The following is a 19,345-nucleotide window of genomic DNA, read 5'->3' as shown; positions in this document are numbered from 1 at the left end:
GCAGAACAGGGCAAGCATCTAAAAGTGAAGAAAAAGGGAAACTTCTAGCAATCCCTCCCCAAACAGCTACCCTGGTCAGTGAAAACCAAGGCTAGAAAATCCCCTGTCCACAGCAACCTCACAGCAAGAGAACTACCCACAGATAGATTTGAGCAGCAGTTCCTAGAAAAACAAAGAAGTTGGTTTAACCTTTTGTTGTTCTTCATCTGTGGAAGAATCATCTGATGCCTGAGGAGAGTTTCCAGAGCTGTTTCTTCGAGCATCTGCACTCCCATCTGCAGCAGGTGGCACTTCCATCACAGGCACCCTGGAGACGCCGTTCCTTCCACTCCCTTGCTCCTCTGTCCTGGAATGGGAGCAGGTGCGCGACCGGCTCTCCTGGGAAAGCTCCACAAATTTCTCCAGAGCACTGAAGAAATCAATCCTGTCTGTACTGAGGTCTGTCACTTCTGCCTGGGGATTCTGTTGGAGGCTCGGGGAATTTTGGTTTGGAGACTGGGGAAAGTCTTTTAAGCACGAAGTGAATTCTTCCATGGGAACCAAGTGCACGTTCATATCAGGCTTAAGGGCGTCTTTTTCTAGATCGTCCACTGCCAAATCAGGAAACTCTGTTATTTCCAAGGGGTGCTGGAGTTGCATTAAGGCCTCAGAAGCGTGGCAGTTATCAGGGGGGACAGAGTCTACACAACACCCTGTCGTACAGCTATTGATATTGTTCAGGTTTAGCTTGTCCTCCATTTGCTCAGCGTGGAAGTCTTGACATGTAAACTCCAGGTGGATCCTTCTCTCCTTCACACACACCTCCTCGATCATGTTTGCATCCTCTGGGAGCTGCTGCTCCCTGTCCAGCTCAGTTGAGTAGATGGGAGACATTGGTTGCTGGTTGTCGTTGGTCTTCGCCTCTGAGATCTGGTCAGCTGAGGTGGTGATCTCCTTTTTGTTCAGCTCCAGCCCAGACTTGCAGATGGGCTCATGATGGTCCGAGAGGTCACTGTCTGAATGTGAGCGCCACAGTTTATTATGTCGCTGTTTGCTGTGGGGAAGAAAGGCAAATGAAAACATTGAGTAGTGTTTTCACATACCAGAGCCAGACCCATCTTGTTGGAAGAGGATGCAATGAAATGAAAAAAAAAAAGTGCCAAATACTGGAGTCATTGACCACAACTGCAGCTTCATCTGAACAGTTCAGGGCCAAACCTGCTGCTGGACAAGCTGACCCAGTAACAAGCCACTTTCCAGCAGCTAAACCCCATGGCACCGTCCTGCTCCACAAATGTGTATTGCCTAGCAGTATTTTACCAGTCTACTCAACAAATGGAATACTTATTGACTACAGAATTTGTGCCTTTCTCAGCCAGCAAGCATTCATTTGCTACTGAGTAAGCAATGACTACAAGAGACAAGGTCCCTATTCCTGGCCGTGAGTGGATGGTGGATGCTGAACAAAGTCCAATTTCCCTTGTGGCTCCTTCTTCGAATAGCTTCAGTGATCCGTAACTGGGCTCTGGTAACCAAGGGGGTAGGGTGGGGTGAGTGGGTGTGTGTGTGTGTAAAATACAGAAGACACCCACAACAGCCAACAAGCACCCCAAACCACCACCTGCCTTTCACAGGAAGGAAGCTCAAGAGTTCAGCAGCTCTTGGAAAGCCCCTTTAGGAAGGTCTGAACAGTCACAAGGCCAAGCAACTGTCTGCGGCATTGTACCACTTTCCTGATCTCCACCTGCCAAACAACCCAGCCCATGCCCCTGGGTTTAGAGAACGCAAAGGAGGCAACTTCCCTCAGTGAAACCACACCAGCTAGCCACGTCTGCAAGGGCTTTGCTGAGTGACCACGGCCACAGGGCTGTGCTTCCACCGTTTGCCCCTAGGAGGAGAGCAGATACCACAGAAAGGTCCTTCGATCTGCAAGAGACCTTGCAAAACCTCCCTAGTCCCTTGCTAGTTGGAGCAGGCGCTCCCAGACACATCCACTGGCTGCAGTAAGTTAATTAACAGATGCTATTGAACTAATTACAATGTACCAGCTTAGTTGTGGGTGCCCAGCAGCTAAGAAAATAATCCATCGTAGGTTTAGCTTTCCAACCCCATCATCAGCTACAACCCCCGTATACGAGACAGGGCAGAATCAGGCCCTTCCAGAGGAGAGAGGAGTCAAGACTAGAGGCCAAAAGGCGTTGCTCTGGGGTGCACGAGCTCTAATGGGTTTTGGAGCAAAGTTTCACACTGGCTGCAGAACCAGGCTTGTCCGTGGGGCAGGCTGTTGCTGAGACTCCGTATGAGATGCCAAAGATTTCCCACGTCTCTGCTCATGTAACCTGGGGAGAAGTTACTGATGTTTTCTGAGGGCACCTCCTATCCTGGCGCTTCAGTGCTCGAATCCAGCACTCTGCTGCATGTCTGATTTTGGAAGTTAAATTACCCTCGTGTGTGAACAAACCAGACTTTTGCCTAGCACAGCCTTGATCTGAGAATCAAACCAGGTGTCAACAACCGCTGGGAGAGGTGTATTGTACTAACTATTAATCTCACACTTCCTCCAGCCTTACAACCTGCGAGAGGTGCTAAAAGCAGGGTCAGAGAACAGGAGCTCACATCCCTTCCTAGAGCCCACAGCCACCTCTCGACTTTCCTGGGCAGTGCCCCTGGCAGCCCAGGCACTCGGTGTGACAGACAGAGCACGAGGTCTGGGGACAGCACAAGGGCTGGCCAGCTTGTGTCCACACCAGCTTTGGACCACCACACTGCAGCCTCTGGTATAAAACTACTGCTGTTGATTCACAAGTTGCACAAGGCATAGAGGATCCCAAATTTATCCATAACTTATTCATAACTAATAAAATAAACAGGACTGGCTCAGCTTTTCTGTGTCTATCACCAGAGAGAGGGGACAGTTTAACTAACCCCAGGAAGTATTGCAGTCTCAAAGAGCAAAACACGCTTGTTGTTGTGACTAAAAGCAGGCAGGGGGTTTTCATTTTACAGCTGGAAAACATATCCCAGTTGCTATAACCCCAACACAAAACCGTAACTAGATAGTGCGAGCACATGGCTGCCCTCACATACCTTCCCTCTGAAATCGGAGCAGTCACATGAGCATGAATCTGTTGGGTTTTTGTTTTGTGTTTTGTTTTGGGTTTTTTTACCTGTCCCGGAATACCGCAGCAATAAACAAGGTGGCCAGAGGGCAAAGCTAAATAACACAGAGAAGCAAGAGGAAAAAACGCAGTTTGGAGCCGAGAGAGGAACTGTGTAAAGAGGGACCATTTTTGCAGCACAGAGGCCATTCCTTGCTTCACTGAAGCTTCATTTACTGCGGGCTTTTCAGTGCTACACGCACAGATGTAATGCACTGCTCTTGCATTTTTTAAAGCCTCGCAAGTAATCCTGTTTGTGCCATTGTATGGGGACTTGCAGAGCAGGTCAGAAGCAGTGGCATGCTTAAGTAGAAGAGGAGTCACACACCATATAAATGATGGCAGTAAGAAAGATTTGCCTCCTGAATAATAAATTCCTGGAAGACAGGAGAAAAAAAAAATCCTTAACCAAAATGTTTGTATGGGGTCGCTCTGCAGGTGTGCCAGCAACTACCAGACTGACAGATTACCTTAACCAACTGCAGGGCTAAGGGCTACCAGCCCAGGGCTCACAGGCATTCACCAACCTGTTGCAAAGGATGTTGACATGTTTTTCACATCCAAAAAGCTTCTTTTTCTCCATCCAGTCTACTCCAGCAAAACCTAATTTCCCAGTCTGCTCAATGCTACACAGCACACCACACTGGTCAGGTCAAGTCTAGCTCAGAGTTAAGCACTGACCTTTATTAACTGGCAGCAGCACGTTTGGTGTCACACGAGGCACCAAAGAAGGGGTGGTGTCTGTCTCAGAGGGTCTCAGTCTAGAAGAGCACAATTTTTAAAGTATCTATTCCACTGTGATTTATGTGATTCAGTACTACTTGGCTGTTTTTTTCAGAAAGAGGGTAATTATGGCAGTCAGCCTCTGGGGAGCAGGGGGAAGGCAGGCACAGGAAAAGGTGGAGGACAAAGATCCTGTGGGTGCACCTAGTCAGGGAATAAGCTGGGAGGAGCCCTCAGGTTGCTGATCCGTGCAGAGAGGGAAAGAGGAAGCACACTTCAGTGACAGAAGGAGCTTACACCAGGGGTTTGGTGTAAAAATTGGGAATCCAAACCCGGCCCAGCAGCGAGATACTCAGACTACTGGAAGCAGGTGGAGAGCAAAGGAGCAATGTTAAGTCATTAGTGAAGAAAAAGCCAAGGGAGGTCTTTGCACGTGGATGGGACAGACCCAAAGGGACAAAACCAAGCAGAGGTGAGAAGTGTGTCCTAAAGAGAGCATATTAGTGCCTGAGCTGCTGTAAAGAACAACACAACGCAGGCGCCTTTCAACTGCACCAAGAAGCTATGAAATAATTACTTTGGTCAAAACACACTAAGAGCCACCTCCTGCGGCAGGAGGCTCAGCTTGGGTAATTCTGCTTGCTTCAGATCTACTCCCTGGCAAAGCACACCAGGATCCTAAACAAAATATTGTAATCTGGCAAAACAGAGTATCACTACCTCCTTCCAGCTGATCACGTGAAGATGTTGCTTAACGCAGCTTACAAATGGATTTCTCAGAAACATGCAATATTTATGTCTTTTTGCTAATCAGGTGATAGGCTTGGGATTACAACACACTTGCCTGTACCCAGGCCCAGCTCCAGACCAGCCTCAGGACTCCATGCAGGAATAAACATCGCTGTTGCAATGCACAGAACATCCTGTCCCCTCCCCTAACACCAACACTTACCGAAGGGATCTAAATAAAACCAGACCAGCTGCTGAGGAGGGGCATGTTCAACAGGGAACTGTAAGGCTGAGATGGAGACAAAGCGAGTTCCCTGCCAAGTGATGTTACAAGCAATAGCAACATCATTTATCTCTGCTGGAGTCTGCACAGCTCTGAATGTTCCATTTGGATAGCAGTTCATGGGATGCTACTCTCCAAAAAAAAAAAAACCCCGTCCTAGAAGCCAAGCAGACTCTTAAAAGATCTTTATTATGCCCATTTTCCCAGGCTCAGCTGAGATAACCCACGAAAACAGAGCGCTATCTTTCCCAAGTCAATCACGAGCTTACATAATGCAGTGATGGAAGTTCTAATTAAAACACATTTAAGTCTTATGCCTTACCATCAGTAATCGGGGTCATTCCTTCCACTCACCTGGCTAGCAGGATCCCTTGGTATTCCTCCAGCTGCCGCATAAAGCTGGGGTTGGGCTTGGTGACGGTGCGCCGTTCCTTCACGTAGTTGTAGGCCCTGTCCAGGTTCCAGCCGTACTCCTTCATGGCGTAGGCGATCACCGTGGATGCTGAGCGGCTCACTCCCATCTTGCAGTGCACCAGGCACTTAGAACCATTTTTTCTGAAGCAGGAGAAAGACAAAAGAGGATCATTAAATAGAAAATACAGCCTCTGAAAAGCTTAAGAAAATACCAACTTCTTTACCAGAGCATTATCAAACACATTTTCAAGACTGTGGCCTAAATTGAAGTCTGGAACGTGATCTGATAATCCAATTTACAAAGTGGATCAAGACACACAAAGAAAGTGAAGAATAAGGTCTTAATATTCTTAACAGATTCTGAAACTTTTATCGCAAAGTGGACAAACATCAGCTGTTTGCAGATATTTATGAAGACTGCTAAAGACTAATATAGCATCCTTGAACTCAGCCCAAATGGCCCACTGGTATCAAGCAGTATTCCTGCAATAATAAAAAGGGCATCTATCACACAAACACAATGTCACAGTTGAGAAACTTTAGAAACACATCCCTGGAAGATACTGAGCAGTTCAGGGTAGCCGCCAACACGGAGATGTTGTTCTACTGCAAACTTTTGACAGCTTATTATTGAGTTTGGCAACTGGCTCAACAACATTGCTTTACTCAGGTGTTTGAAACCCCACCTAGCTTCCATCCACATCTCAAGACACTGGTAGGTGCAAATCTAGTCAAAAGCCCTGTGGACCAACCTGGCAGATTTTTCTCCATACCATTTCTTAGGACTGTCTGTAGGTAGAAAGCTCCCCACCCTGTTCTGTTTGTAACAGTCCTTCACCACGGTACCTGTCTAAATGCGAGTGGAAAAGATGAACCTGCCCACGGGTGGAGGCAGAGACCTCAAATGATGGCTGCAGCCCGTGCCCTGCTGCCATCAGATAGAAGATCTTCTCCTTTAATTCATCTTTTCTGATTGATGGAAAAGTAAACAGTGCCTTTGCATGCAATGAGCAGCTACTCTGCTTAGTGAGGCTCGTATAGAGCCTGAAAGGGCAGCCAGTACTCTGCTCCAAGGAATTAAAAAACATTTGTCTGCCATGAAATATGAGGAGAAGGCTACGGCCCTTCTCTGTGAACCCTGTGAGCCAGACAGCATTGGTGCAGAGCAGGCTGAGAGAATGTGGGTTTGGCACCTTTCATTTTCTCCTTTAAGTGCTAGGTTTTCTGGATTGCCAGCCGTGTAAAGTTCCCACAGGACAAACCAGGAGGCCAGAGAGCACACACGGTCATGTGCCTCGACAAGCTCAGACCTCAGCTGCTCGCAGCTGTCTGAGCCTGTACCTGCACCCACACTCCGCAGACTGCACTGTTTGGGGTATAAGGGGCTATAGCAGCCTTTAGACTGCTCAAAGACTTTCTCAACCTTGCAAATCAAATTAGTCAAAACACTGCAATGCTTTTGGTGACTAAAATAAACCTCAAACACAACAAGCAGACAGGGTAAAGAAGGGGATACAGTAATTGCCCCAGTTTGGAAGATCATTAACTTATATCACCTCATACATAGTACCGAGGCCCAATCGTTTAAACCTCAATGGAAAATATTCTGGGCAGGAGAATACTTCTGAGGATGGCAACAATTCAAAATCAATACTTAAGGGAATATGACGATGTCTTTTGAAGAAATAATCTTACATAAAGTAAGTCTTGAGCCACAGTCAAACAAATCAGCTTTTAAAGGCTATGAGTAATTGCAAGCACCAGCTACAGTTAAGAGATGACAGACTTCTACAATGGAAATAATACTTTAAAGGAAACGTATTGCCAATCTGCTTTCTCACCAGTTTTCCCTTAAGAATGCTGTTGAATTAACTGGAGACAGCTCATGTAACTGGGATGCAGTTCCTTGCAGTGAAAAGGCCCTACTTTCAGCATCCACTATCAGATTACTCACTGGAACTGACAGCTCAGAGACCTACATAGGCATTTACTCCTGTTAAAGGTAAGAGTTTGCTCTGGAGCATTACGCTACAAGAAATCACTTCCAGACTGTGGGTTTCATTGTACAACCTCACAATGCAGAGAACAACTTACGTTTGTGTTTGGCTGATAAGGTTTTGCTTCTTCCTTTTGTTAAACCCTGCTCAGTTTGTTACTGCCCTTTCCTCCCACCAGCACCTCTGCAGATCCACAGCATTTCCTAAGTAGCAGGTGAACTGTTAGCTCTCTAGTACAGGAATGATCTCCATGGTTTGCCTGGACTGCAACTGGGCAGAAACCCCTCACTAGTCCTAACTGCTCCTTGTACAAGCACACACAAGAATGAAAATTTGCAGAAGGCAACTCTAACACTTTGACAGAGACTACGAAATTAAAATGCTTTGATCCTAGGTAGGCAAGGAAGAAAAGTAGTTAAGAAAATCAGCAGGAAAATATAAAATGCTTAGTGCATGTCTTCTAAATGTTTGTTCTGAAAAGACTTACTTTGCCTTGGAGATGAATTTGTAGGTGTCATTCCAGTAAGCCAGAAGATCTGTTGCTTCTTCATCATATACCCGAATATTGTGGTATTCGAAGAGTCCAGGGAAGAAGTTATCTATTTCTCGAGTCACATTCAAAATATACCGCACCCTGCATGGAAACAGACAGCAGATAAAAATCCAGAGCGTGCAGAACGCAACAAGTTCAGAGAAATATCACAGCTGCTACACAACAGCCCTGCCTTGCTTTGCGAGTGGCAAAACTCAAAGAATTTGAAGTTGCAGTCCCAAACACACTTCCTTGGAAACCAGGACTTAATGCAAGGAAGCAGCAACTAACACAGACAAAAGGTTTTGCCGAGCAATGTAGAGCCTAACCTCTTACAAAAGGGCTCCCACCTATACTGCATAGAAACTTCCTCTATGCTACGTCAGGTTACACTGCTTGCCCATCACCTCTCCAAGTGTCACAGCAGCTCTTGCACCAACTGTTCAGTCAGTGTCTGGACACTTTCTCAAAGCCCCTCTCTAAGTCCCTCCTCCTGCTGCACTAACAACACAGGAAGATTGAAGGCGTAAGCTCTTGAGCAACACCGTAGTTAAATAAATGCATAAAATAACTACAGAGAGATGTAACAGACAATGAGCCACTGGGGAGGATTTATTTCTTATCCCTAAATTTTCTGGAAAGGAAACTGCTAGAGAAAGCATATGGTATTTATGTACACTACATCCAGTATTTTTAGCCCTGAGGGTTACTCGTAAGATGCTTATGAACTGCACTCATGCTGGGATATCAGACAGAACAAGAGCATCACAAGGGAGGGACATCCCTTTTCCCTAGCAGGTATGAGATCACTGGCAGTCAAAAGGACCTGGGCTGACCCAAGGAAGCTGCAGCAGACCCTGAGCTGAATGAGGAGGGTCAGTTTTGCCAGGCTGATTCTCCGAGGTACAGAAGCATGCTATAAATTAAACTCAGTAGAGTGATTAGTTTTTTTTCCACTGGATTGGCACAAACAAACCAATCCCATAATGATTTAATTGCAAAATCCTGGTGCTCAGATCCACCTGGCCTAGAGAAAGAACACACTACGCTTAAGCCTGGAAGGTAAAAAGGGCAGGAGACAGAAGAACGCATCAATGCTAAGCCTGAGAGCTACAGGACTTTACTTCCTACTGGGCCCCACCCAAAGCAACAAACAGTCTTCTACAGATTTTCCTTCCTGCCACAGTCCGGAGGTCCAGACTCCAAATTGCCTCTGTAATCTTGAGAGCTTACTCCAGAAGAATGGGCTGAAGCAGAGGGCACAGAGCCAACCACGCAGCACCCAGTGAAGTAACTGTAGCTTTTTGCTCCTTATAGCTATGAGATCGCTGGCTTCCTTTGATCGCCGAGGGGATGTCAGTCAAGGTCAGGGTACAAGATTCTTTTACTTTAGGGTGCCTGTTAGTGGGACGCCAAGTTTGGAGGAAGCCAGAGCTTGTTCTGATCTGCAAACCCTTTAGTGAGACTCAGGTTACACAGCAGGTATGGAACAGAGTTTGTTGCATAGACAAGTGTTGAGGCCAGGCTCTTGCTTTTAAGCTGATGGCCTGAAGCTACTTACCCTCTGTTCTGCAAGTCTTCCAAATTGGAGGCGTTCCATTCCGAGCCCTGCAGGGAAAACATGCAAAGGGACACTTCAACCAGAAGGAAGGCATGGCCAGACAACTGATGGACAGAGGGATTGTCACCAACAAACTAGAGGAAGAAGCTGGTCAGACAAGTGTTGGCGAGCGGGGGGTCTTTTGAGTAAAGGGGTACAGAGAAAAGTGGTAACAGGGCTGATGTTCAGCACCTTATCTCACCCCATTAACCAGATCTATTCTGAAGCAACAAGCAGCTCTGCAAAGCAGGAGCCCAGCACCATAGGTTGGCACTTCCTGCAAACGCTGACAAATCAACATTGAAGACAAGACCACTCCACCCTTTCCCTTGAGGCTGCTGCCAGCTCTACCCTGCAGAAGAGAGACTGCCTGCGTTTAAAAACCATCCAGGTGCTCTTTATACATGAAACACCCATCACACATCAAAGGCAGCAACACCGTAAGCTCACTTGGGTTACACCTCTTCTCTCCACATTCAAAGCCTGTGTGAGCAGAGAAGTAAACACATTTAACCCTGGCTAGTGAACCTTCTTTGTGGCAGATGCAGGGCCTCCAAGTTGCCTGTTTCCTGCTCAAACACAGAAAGCCCGACTGAGGAAAAAAATCACTCAAGACAAAGGCTTCCTTCAAAATTTAAGGTGCACATATTTTGATCCCTCTTGTATTTACCCTAGCCCTCCAGACTTAGCTTCATGCCATCTCTTTCTGGCCAAGGAAGAATACTTTAATTCAGGCCTGGGAACCACCAGTTTCCATGGGTATGGAGAACAATGCTGCAGTGGTGAAAGCCTTTCTCCTGTACTTTGACCCGCAATCAGCACCATCATCAGGTCTCATTTTCTGCTTAGTTGTTTTAGCACTCCGTAACTGGGATCCCACAGGGCTCTTACCTCCACCTGAAAGGAAACAGCTCCGAGCCCTCTAGAGACCTCACTGCATGCCTCTGCCTTGCAGTATACAGGCTCCTGACTTAAGCTAATGCCCAGCCCCAACAGCACTGCCCCTACTGCAGAGAGCAGCTTTTCAAATACTTCTATTGCATACATTAGCCACAGGTCTTCTCCTTGGTGCTGCCTGCAAGCCTTGTTTTATAGGTCTTGTTCCCATTAAATGCACTCAGAGCCAAGACTCCAAGCTTTGCACTGGACTGAACTGCCTGCACTGCTTTTGACTAGCACTGTAAGCCCGCAACACATCTCTCTCCAGAGAACACATAGTCTACAAAAAAAAAAAAAAAAATCCATTACATTGTAGGTACTTTAAGTTTCCTGGCTCTAGCCCACCACAATTTCTTGGGAGCACTCACATTAACATACACCACCCCTTCTGAGCCATGGCACTAAGTTTCAGGAGACTGGGAGAGGCCCTCTCGATTTGGAAAGCCCAGCTGGCCCAAGAGGAATGGCTTTGTTTAAAGCTGAGCCAACCTCATAGGCTAGACAGCCCGACCAAACCTGCGTCCGTTGCTTCAGGGCTGGGAAATGCAGCGGAGTGCTGACTCACCAAAAGGAGGTGCAGTAATTAGACAGGCCCCAGCAGCAATGAAAGGCAACTAACCAAGCAAAACATTAAAAAGCAAAATGTTTAGGTTTCCTTAAGTGACTTATCTTCAGGATTCTTCGTTAAACTCCTCTGCTCCTACCAGATCATACGAACTCAGAGCTTTCCATGATACCTGCATGTTACACAGCTCTCCCCAGTAACTCCCCTCCATCTTTGCTGTAGCTATGCCCTTCCTAAACACACGTATACTCTAAGAACTTGACATTGGGTACCCTCGACAGTTAAAACCGCAAAACTGTTCTTGCATCAATGGAGACAGCCCTGAAGAGTAGTTAGACTTAGGACGTTTTCTCTTCTATCCTCTAGTGACAGGGTCTACAGCCTGGCTGGTGTTGTACAGCAAACTTTAGTACAGCCAAGAAACTGGGCTGCTCTTGTTCAGTAGCACTAGTGTCTTGCTTAAGAGTATGTGACCCCAGGATCAGCCAACGTCTCCTTCAGAGAGCTCCTCCAGAGCCTCCGTGTCAACCAAGCCATAGTGAAAAGTGTTAGGCGTGTTTACTCTTGAATTCACTGTTAGACTTACCAAAAAGACATGATCAAATATCTGCGTGGGGCTGTCCATCTGCCCAAGGATCACGATCATTTCATTGTCAATGAACTCCTTGAACTCCCGCAGGTTACACACCATCTGCATCTCCAGCTCGGTCCGTATCTGGGTGGGGAGGAGAAACGCAAGGAAGTTTTTGTTTTGGCCTTTCTTCACGGTAAAGTACAGAGCTCTCTAGTTTGCACAACAGCACTTCCAGTGCTGCTCCCTCACCACTCACCTCTTTCGATGTGATGTTCTCCAAATCTTTCTGCATCATGATCTCCCTTAACTTGGTCTTAATTAGCCGTTCTGTGCGTTCCCGCTCAGTTGGGCTATCAGAAGAAAGCAACAGAGTGACTGGGAAGGGAAACAAACTGAACTCGTGGCACTTTTTAAGCAGGTATTGTATAGACTGGATACTCTGCAGAGTCTCAGATACTCAAACTACTTCCCCCAAGCATGTCCTCAGCTGGAGGGAATTCAGGTGACTCTAAAGCCCAGTTTAGATTCCCAGTTGCATATGGAAAAGACTAACTGAATGCTCCTAATCCATTGTAGTCATCCAGAGAACCTCTGGTATTTGGTAAAATTTAAATTGGGAAGGCTGCATTAAACTCTCTGGAGCAATATCTAAGCCTCCCTCTACCTTTCTTGGAAAGGTAACAGCTCCAAAGCTCCTTACATGGAGAAACGAGGGCAGCTAAGCCTCCGTGCATTCCTCCAGCCTCTGCTGCCAGGGCCCTTATCACCAGCTGCAAAAATAGCCTGACTAACACCAGGGGAAGCTGCAACAGAGCAGCAGCACAGAGCTGTCTCACCCATCATCTTTAGAAGGGACCCAGCAGCAATATCTCACACCACCTTTCTTCTTTCTCTGGAAGGGTGCCAGGATGATGACTGTACAGACACTTCTCTGCTTTACAAGTGTCCAACTGGTTGTCCACAAATAAAAATCATGGAAGTTCCTGGTACTTTTAACCTCACACATTACTTCAGGACTCAATTAAGAGAATGCTGTCTAGGTGTCTGCAGGAAACCATACAATTGCTGCCACCAGGGAAAAGGGTACATTACATAAAATTTATATATGAAAAACTACAAGGGAATATTAATCTGACAGCCTGCCAAAACTTTTCAGGCACCCTCCTTGTACATTAAAAAACAATCAAGTGTGAAGACTTGTTCACAGCTGAACAACTGCTTAGCATTATTATTGACTCACTGAACTTCAACAACAGGAAATATCTGGGAGCATAAATCAACCAATGGCACTATTATACTGGGAAAGCAGCTGGGGCAAGTGAAGTCATTTCTACTACTACAAACCAGGCAACTAAGCCCTCACACTTGGCATCACATCTGGACACAGACTACCTTTGAGGTTATATGGTATCAGTACCATCAGCAATTACTAATTACAGGGGTTATAAACCTTGAATGTTGATATAGCCTAAACATTTTCCCTTTCCAAACTGTCTACCTATCTACGTCAGCCACTGTTTTGGACCATCTATCACCAGACATCCTTGCATTTAGCTGGATGCAGACTGGGACCTATATACTGTCCTGTTGCACACTTGCAGAGCTCCTCAGGATGAGGAAAAACTTCACTGTTCTTTGTCCCCGTTCTCAGGTGTATCAGATGGGTGCCTATGAGGATCCTTCTGAGCTCAGAGTCTCAAAAGTCCATACATAAACGTTTCACTTTACAGCAAAATTAACTGAGTGAGGAAAAAAAGACCATGTTACTCCAAACATGTGCTCAGACATGCACTAGTGTAAGAGCAAAGTTCAGAGAAGCCTGTTCCTTCTAAGAGACACTAGGCCTGGAAATCAGAGGACAAAACCAGCCAAGAGGAAGGCCTAGGTACTAGAATACACCACACCTCTCTCTCACCAGTAACACAGGACTTACCTTGCAGAAGCAAAGATGTGCAAGCCTAAAGCCCAAGATAAACAACTAGACTGAAAACAGGCTGGAGGAGATACAAGAGAGCCCCAGGAGAGCTAAACTTCCAGTGCTGGTGTCTACCTAGCTAGGGGTCTGCTTACTACCTGGAACAGGAAGCTTTTCCTCGTTAATACCTGATCAAGAGTAATCACTTGTGGAAACTGTCTCCTCATTTGGATACTGCAGTGCTTGACAGCCAAACACTTTGGCTTAGCAGAGCCAGACCAACTTACACATCTGTGAAGAGGGCGGGTGAGTCGGGCCGGTGGGACTGGACATCTTGCATTGCATTCCACTCATTTACTGACAACTGGTCGGAGTTGATATGGCTCTCATAGTAACTGACCCACGTGAGGAAGAGGCTCCCTGGGTAGTAATTGTTGAGTCGTGCCACCTCACAAGCCTTATGTAAACTCTGCAGAGCAGACCTAGAAAGGGAAAAATACTTGCAGGATTATAATTTCTTCCTCAGGTTGGTATCAAGCACAAAGCAGCAGCCAAATCCAGGATGCTGCTCATGTCCCATCAGTTAGTACAAACCCCAGTCCTACATGCAACAGCCCCTGGCACTAGGCACAAGGCTGTCCTGCAAGGGTGTGGATAATCACACACTGCGAGAGCTCGTATGCCTTAACTGAAGTATGAAAAGACAAGCCTGGATGGCAGAAAAGGTGCCCACATTTCAGAGAGGCAAAACCATCTGCATCTCTGGCTCCAAAGACTGCTACAACTACCTAAACCGTATGTAAGATGGGGAGTTTGTGGCCAAGACAGGGTGCTCTGACAACTACTGTAACCTCAGCTCCCCTGCGTGCAGAGCAGGGACACCAGGAGAGCTGCACAACCAAGGGCTTAGGACTTGACTTTACTGAGGTGTTTAGGTGTCTGTCCTCTCTCACTGCACAAGGGATATCAGAAGTTTCTGCAGCTGCTGCTGGTAAACAAATCCTCGCTCTCCTATTTTTAGCTTGTTTTAAATCTTTGACTAAGATCAGAAGGATCCAGGTCAAAATCACTAGGGTGACACAGTAGCATGACACCCTGACAGGCAATGTATTTCTGCAATGCAAAGAAGCTTGAGCCAGAAATACTTTCATGGCCACTACATTCTTACATGAGCCACCCTAAAAGGGGAGAAAAATGCAGGCAGCTTCTCTTTCCTTCTCACTATCACAATGAACATATCTCACTGGAGACAGAGACTCCTAAAATATGCACAGCGTGTATTTCCTTATTTATGACAAATAAAAAAAAATGAATGTATTTCAAACACATGCTCAAAGCAATTCTGCTTTGGAGAGATTCAAAGCAGCAACCCTTTGCAAGGAAAATTACCCTATTCCTTCCTGCCCCCAGCTGAGACAAAGGTGCGGCTGAAGCAACATTATAAACTCACTGCTGTATACCAGCACTTGCATGTTTTTTTATTTTGGTATGAAACTTCCTTCCCTCTCTCTGAAGGAGACTTCTAGCTGCTTGAGTAGGTCTCAAGATACCAATAATGCAAAGCAGCACCTGCTTTTTAAAAGCTCAGGCAGCCAAAACACCTTGGAAAAAGGATCACTGGGACAGATTATAGTAAGTACTTACCACATTGCCTGTACAGACACTGGCTTGAATATATGAACCCTGTTATCTGTCGATACGCTGAACCCTCTGGAGAGAGGAAAAAAGGCACCGTAAAAATGAGTCCAAAAAGCCACTTTTTAGTTAATAACTGATAGTTTGTAGCACATTAGAAGAGCAAGGGACTAGCCCTATGCATACACTGATGAGTTCAGCTAGCAAACAGATCAAAATAGCAGGCTAAAAGCTCTAAGGTAACTTTTTTAAGCAGCTGCTGTTCAGGAATGAAACTAAGACACTGGGACAGTGCTGGGCTGGGCTGTTTACCTTGGCAACACAAATTCAGTGCCACAGCTGGGATCAACAGTCTCCAGCTAAAGTGATCCTGGGGCAGCTACCAAGGAAAGAAACATCATTCCATGCACTGCACTGGACAGCCTTTGTGACTGGCACAAACAAGAGTCTGCAAGTCAGGTGTCTATTTGGCAGAGAAACATCATTCTTATTTTATGTTCAGCTGAACGCTGCCTGCTGGAAGCGTGATGGAGGAACACATAATAAGATCCCTTTAAGGAGCTTTCACTACACACCCACTCACCACTAAAAGCTCCTTTACTCCAGCTTAAACACACACATAAGCCACCGTCTCAGTGCGTGTTTATTCACAGATAAGTCAATTATTGGTGTTCCCTGCCATAACCACTGTGATTTAAGGCCTTTGAGCCTACTAACTCGATACAGGCCAACACCAGGAGGTCTGGTGGACCTGTTAGGGCTCTGCAATCATTTGAATCCTTCCCCATACACCATGCTGTAAGCTCACACACAGAGACCCTTTGCTATTGATCTAGAACATAAAAAAGACACTCACCCATCCCCGTCCAGGTGGATCAAGGTGTCACTCCACAGCGGCAGCACCAAGCCCATTGTACAAGTGCTACTGTAGTAAGAAAGAGAAGGTCAGCTAATCTACCACAGCACCACGCTATAATTCTAATTTTACTGCAACAGTTGCATATTTTTGTACTCGTAAGGAAAAAAAAAAAGAAAAATCCCACTGTTGCTTCAGGGAGAAACAGTGCCAGTGTTGTTCTACAGGTGTAGTATCATTAACTGGATACAGGGTACAGCAGTACTCTTCCAAGCAAGCTTAAAGGGTTAACATACACCCAGGAGAAGAGCAAACAGGGTTCAGAAGCAGCAAGCTCTGTGCAGAACTTCAGAGGGGGCTCCCAGTCTTCAGTCAGCTCAAGCCTTTCTTTACAGATTAGTCTCTCTCAGGCTCAAGTGGTTTGGTTCTAGCTCTGATTTTGCAATCCACAGCTTTGTTTTCTTGTTTGTCCCTCAGCCACAGCTGCTGAGATGTGGGATCAGTACAGTGTAATAGCAGGGTGACTGGCAGCACAGTAGGTTAGCAATCACAGCCTATCACCCGTTGTTGACTCCTGCCCCTTCTTTGCCCTCCCACACCTCGAGGATGATGGCAAAAGCCAGCAGAGACAGACACCTCTTGGCAATCCCACTTCTCTCTCAGCTGCTTTGACCTCTTTGCCCTGAGAGTCACCTGCTTTCTCTAAGGTTGAGCAAAAAGCCAAGATAAAAGCAGAAGTCAAGCGATGGAAAAAAGGCAGGGGCGGGGGAACCCCAACACAACCTCCACCAGGTTGTCAAATGAAAAAGCTGAATCTCATAAACCTGTAAAATTGGTCCATAATCAAAGCAGCATCTTGATGAAGAACTGGATTCAACTGCCTCCTGCTCTGAGGCTTTGCACTATCTGCTCTCAAATTTCCACAAGCCCTAACACCCCGTCAGTCTCTGCAGTTCATGAGAAGTGGGGGAAGAGTGTGAGACTCAAGGCTTCAGAGGCTCAGCAGACATGAAGCCCTGTAAACACACACACCTCGGAGCAACTGGTGCCCAGCACAAGCAGGCACTGCGGCACACAGCTATTTCTGTTGACAACATGAGATGAGCTCATGGAAAGATGTGTTTTTAAAAGGCTTCCCAAGGTGGCCAGGGTATTTTTAGTGATACTGTTCAGCGAGCGCTTATCAGAGACCATAGCAACAAGTCTACATTGAGTTATAAATACCAAGTGGGCTAGGGGAGGGTGTATCAGACTGACCATCCAGAACCTAAGTAACTCTGGCAGAAAGCTAAAATGACCCTGCTACGTTATTAGAGACTGAATACCAGTGAGCTCTCAGTTATCAAAGGTGGCTGTGCTGGTGTATCACAGCCAAGAGCAAGCTCCAAGCTCACAACAACCTGTGCAAGGACAAGTTATTCTTACACTACTGCAAGAGCATCTCTGAGCTACAGCTGTGCACATGTGCCCAGGAAGGGAGCCAGGAGCAGCATCAAGCTAGTCCCCCTTTTTAGCAGGCATCACTTGAGCTAAGCTTCCAAATCAAGCCACCTGAAATTAAGCACGGTGGCTGTTGTGATCAGCAAGCTGTTTGGAAGGTCATTTCTTAGCCAAACAGTTCAAAAAGGTTTTCTAGTGACTCTGCTGACTATGTGAAAGTAATTTCTACCAACTAGGGTCAGCAACAAGACTCATTCCTGTAGCAGTTGTGTATGAAACCTTCCAAAATGGTTTGAACATCCAGGTTTTTCTTTCTCTGCGTAGGCCAAGACTTACTTACAACCCTTTAAGAGAGGCACGTGCCTCCATGCCCTCTCCAAAGTGCCTAAAATTGAAGCTTCTGCCTGTGAAGCTGCTGGGGGTGCTGCCTCCTGGCTTACAGTCACTCCAGCAGTAAAAGCTGCTTCCCTGCCACATTCTGCAGCCTTTCAGAGAGGTCAGCAGCAATTTAAATGAATGAAGCAAAAGCACTAAACCCCGATGACATACTGGTGTCTGGGGAGAGCACATATTGTAGAAGATCTGCCATCAGCAACCCTGACCTTCCCCATCAGGCCCTTTGTGCCGTGACCTTGGCAAGGGGCTGCCTGACAGTCACCTTCTTATTAGCTGCTCTCCTGAACCCTGATGTCCAGCCTCTCTAATTGCAGCTTTTTCTTTTTATGCATGCGACTCATCCCTGTCTCTGGCGTGCAGATGCAGGGCTTAGGGACCTCACCATTCAGAGACACTTAAGGCCACTTAATGTCTTCACATAACTCTGAGGCTCAAAGGAATGGAGGAAATGCTGACCTGCACTGTTGCCTTCCCATCTGCCCCCTCCTTTCAAGAGATAAAAGGGGAACTCTGGATCTCAAGAAAGGTGTTAGGCTGGAAAATCTGAAGCAGTCTATCCCCAGAAAGCATAGACACCAGACAGTGATTTCTACACTTGATTTGACACGTGGGTGAACCCGAGGACTTCTCCCACCCGGACACTGTGAGTACCTGTCATTGGAAGAGAAATCCATTCCTAGGACAATGCTCTCTTCAGTGTCTTGTCTGCCGTTGGTGGACACTACCACCATGTATCTAGTGCGGTTCTGGTAGGTACTTTCCAGTCTTACAGCCTAAAGAAAGGAAGGGGAGAGATCAGCAGTGCAGCCAGCAAAACACACACTATTGCCTTTACAAGCCACTTTTTCATGCTGAGTGAGAGGTGCAGAAGCAGTGATGCAGTTTGCACTAGTACGGATGGTCTGTACTTCTAAGCTGGGTCACCAGCAGAAGAGGGAGAAGCAACTTACTCTCTTCCACAGTGCTTTCCTCAACAGCCGGGATGTTCCTGGTGCCTTCTGCACACAGGTCTGCTCTGTCCCACCAAGGCTGCATTTAAACAGCAGCCTACAAGGTTGGCTGCCACAGTCCTCTGACCGGTCCCAGCCTAGTGAGCTTCACAGAGCATTATGTGCTCAGCAAGACAGATGGGTGCTGAATGTGTTCTTTACCTCTCAGAGGAATCTGTCCAAAGCGCTAGATCCTTCTTTTAAACTACTGTGTGCTACAACAAAGACTCTTTCCACAAAGTTCCTGGACAGCTAGGACCTAACTGCTATGTGGTTTCCTGCTGGTCCTTTGAATTTCTTCTAGCAACCTCCCTAGTGCAGAAGCAATCCTTTCAGCTGACAGGAAAAGATTTCCCTGTACTAAAGTGCACCCATGTCTGGATTCAGATTGCTTAGAAAACATGAAAGTCCTTGTGCTTCAGTGCTCCTACCACAACCGTGTGCACCCCACTGGCAAAAGAGAGATCTAGCAGGACTGGAGGATGCCCGAATTTCACGCCAAGCTCTCCCAAGTCAAACACTACTGACAGCATTCAGAAAGTGGCCGTGCAGTCAGGTTGTGATCGTCAGACCAACACTGAAGCTCTTCAAAGGCTGCACTGAAGTGTAATCCTCCTCCAG

General features: G+C 46.6%; 1 protein-coding gene across 5 annotated transcripts in view; it reads right to left on the bottom strand.

The window, feature by feature from the left end:
* The window catches only part of SSH2 (slingshot protein phosphatase 2), a 104,330-nt gene that overhangs the window by 7,464 nt on the left and 77,521 nt on the right, over positions 1-19,345 (bottom strand). For 4 of the 5 annotated variants that reach the window (XM_074923299.1, XM_074923297.1, XM_074923295.1 and 1 more), the window contains 10 exons: positions 18,387-18,508; positions 15,900-15,968; positions 15,053-15,118; positions 13,696-13,890; positions 11,750-11,843; positions 11,506-11,634; positions 9,377-9,423; positions 7,771-7,917; positions 5,227-5,427; positions 190-1,033 (listed from right to left, as the gene is read on the bottom strand). In XM_074923299.1, the coding sequence (XP_074779400.1) occupies positions 190-1,033; positions 5,227-5,427; positions 7,771-7,917; positions 9,377-9,423; positions 11,506-11,634; positions 11,750-11,843; positions 13,696-13,890; positions 15,053-15,118; positions 15,900-15,968; positions 18,387-18,508 (1,914 nt within the window). The remainder of the gene's footprint in view (positions 1-189; positions 1,034-5,226; positions 5,428-7,770; positions 7,918-9,376; positions 9,424-11,505; positions 11,635-11,749; positions 11,844-13,695; positions 13,891-15,052; positions 15,119-15,899; positions 15,969-18,386; positions 18,509-19,345) is intronic. The other variant, XM_074923296.1, reaches the window with a different exon arrangement.

This window comes from Athene noctua, chromosome 19, assembly GCF_965140245.1.
Source record: "Athene noctua chromosome 19, bAthNoc1.hap1.1, whole genome shotgun sequence".
Taxonomy (NCBI): domain Eukaryota; kingdom Metazoa; phylum Chordata; class Aves; order Strigiformes; family Strigidae; genus Athene; species Athene noctua.
Note: the sequence above shows the minus strand (reverse complement) of the source record. Positions and strands in the feature narration are given on the sequence as shown.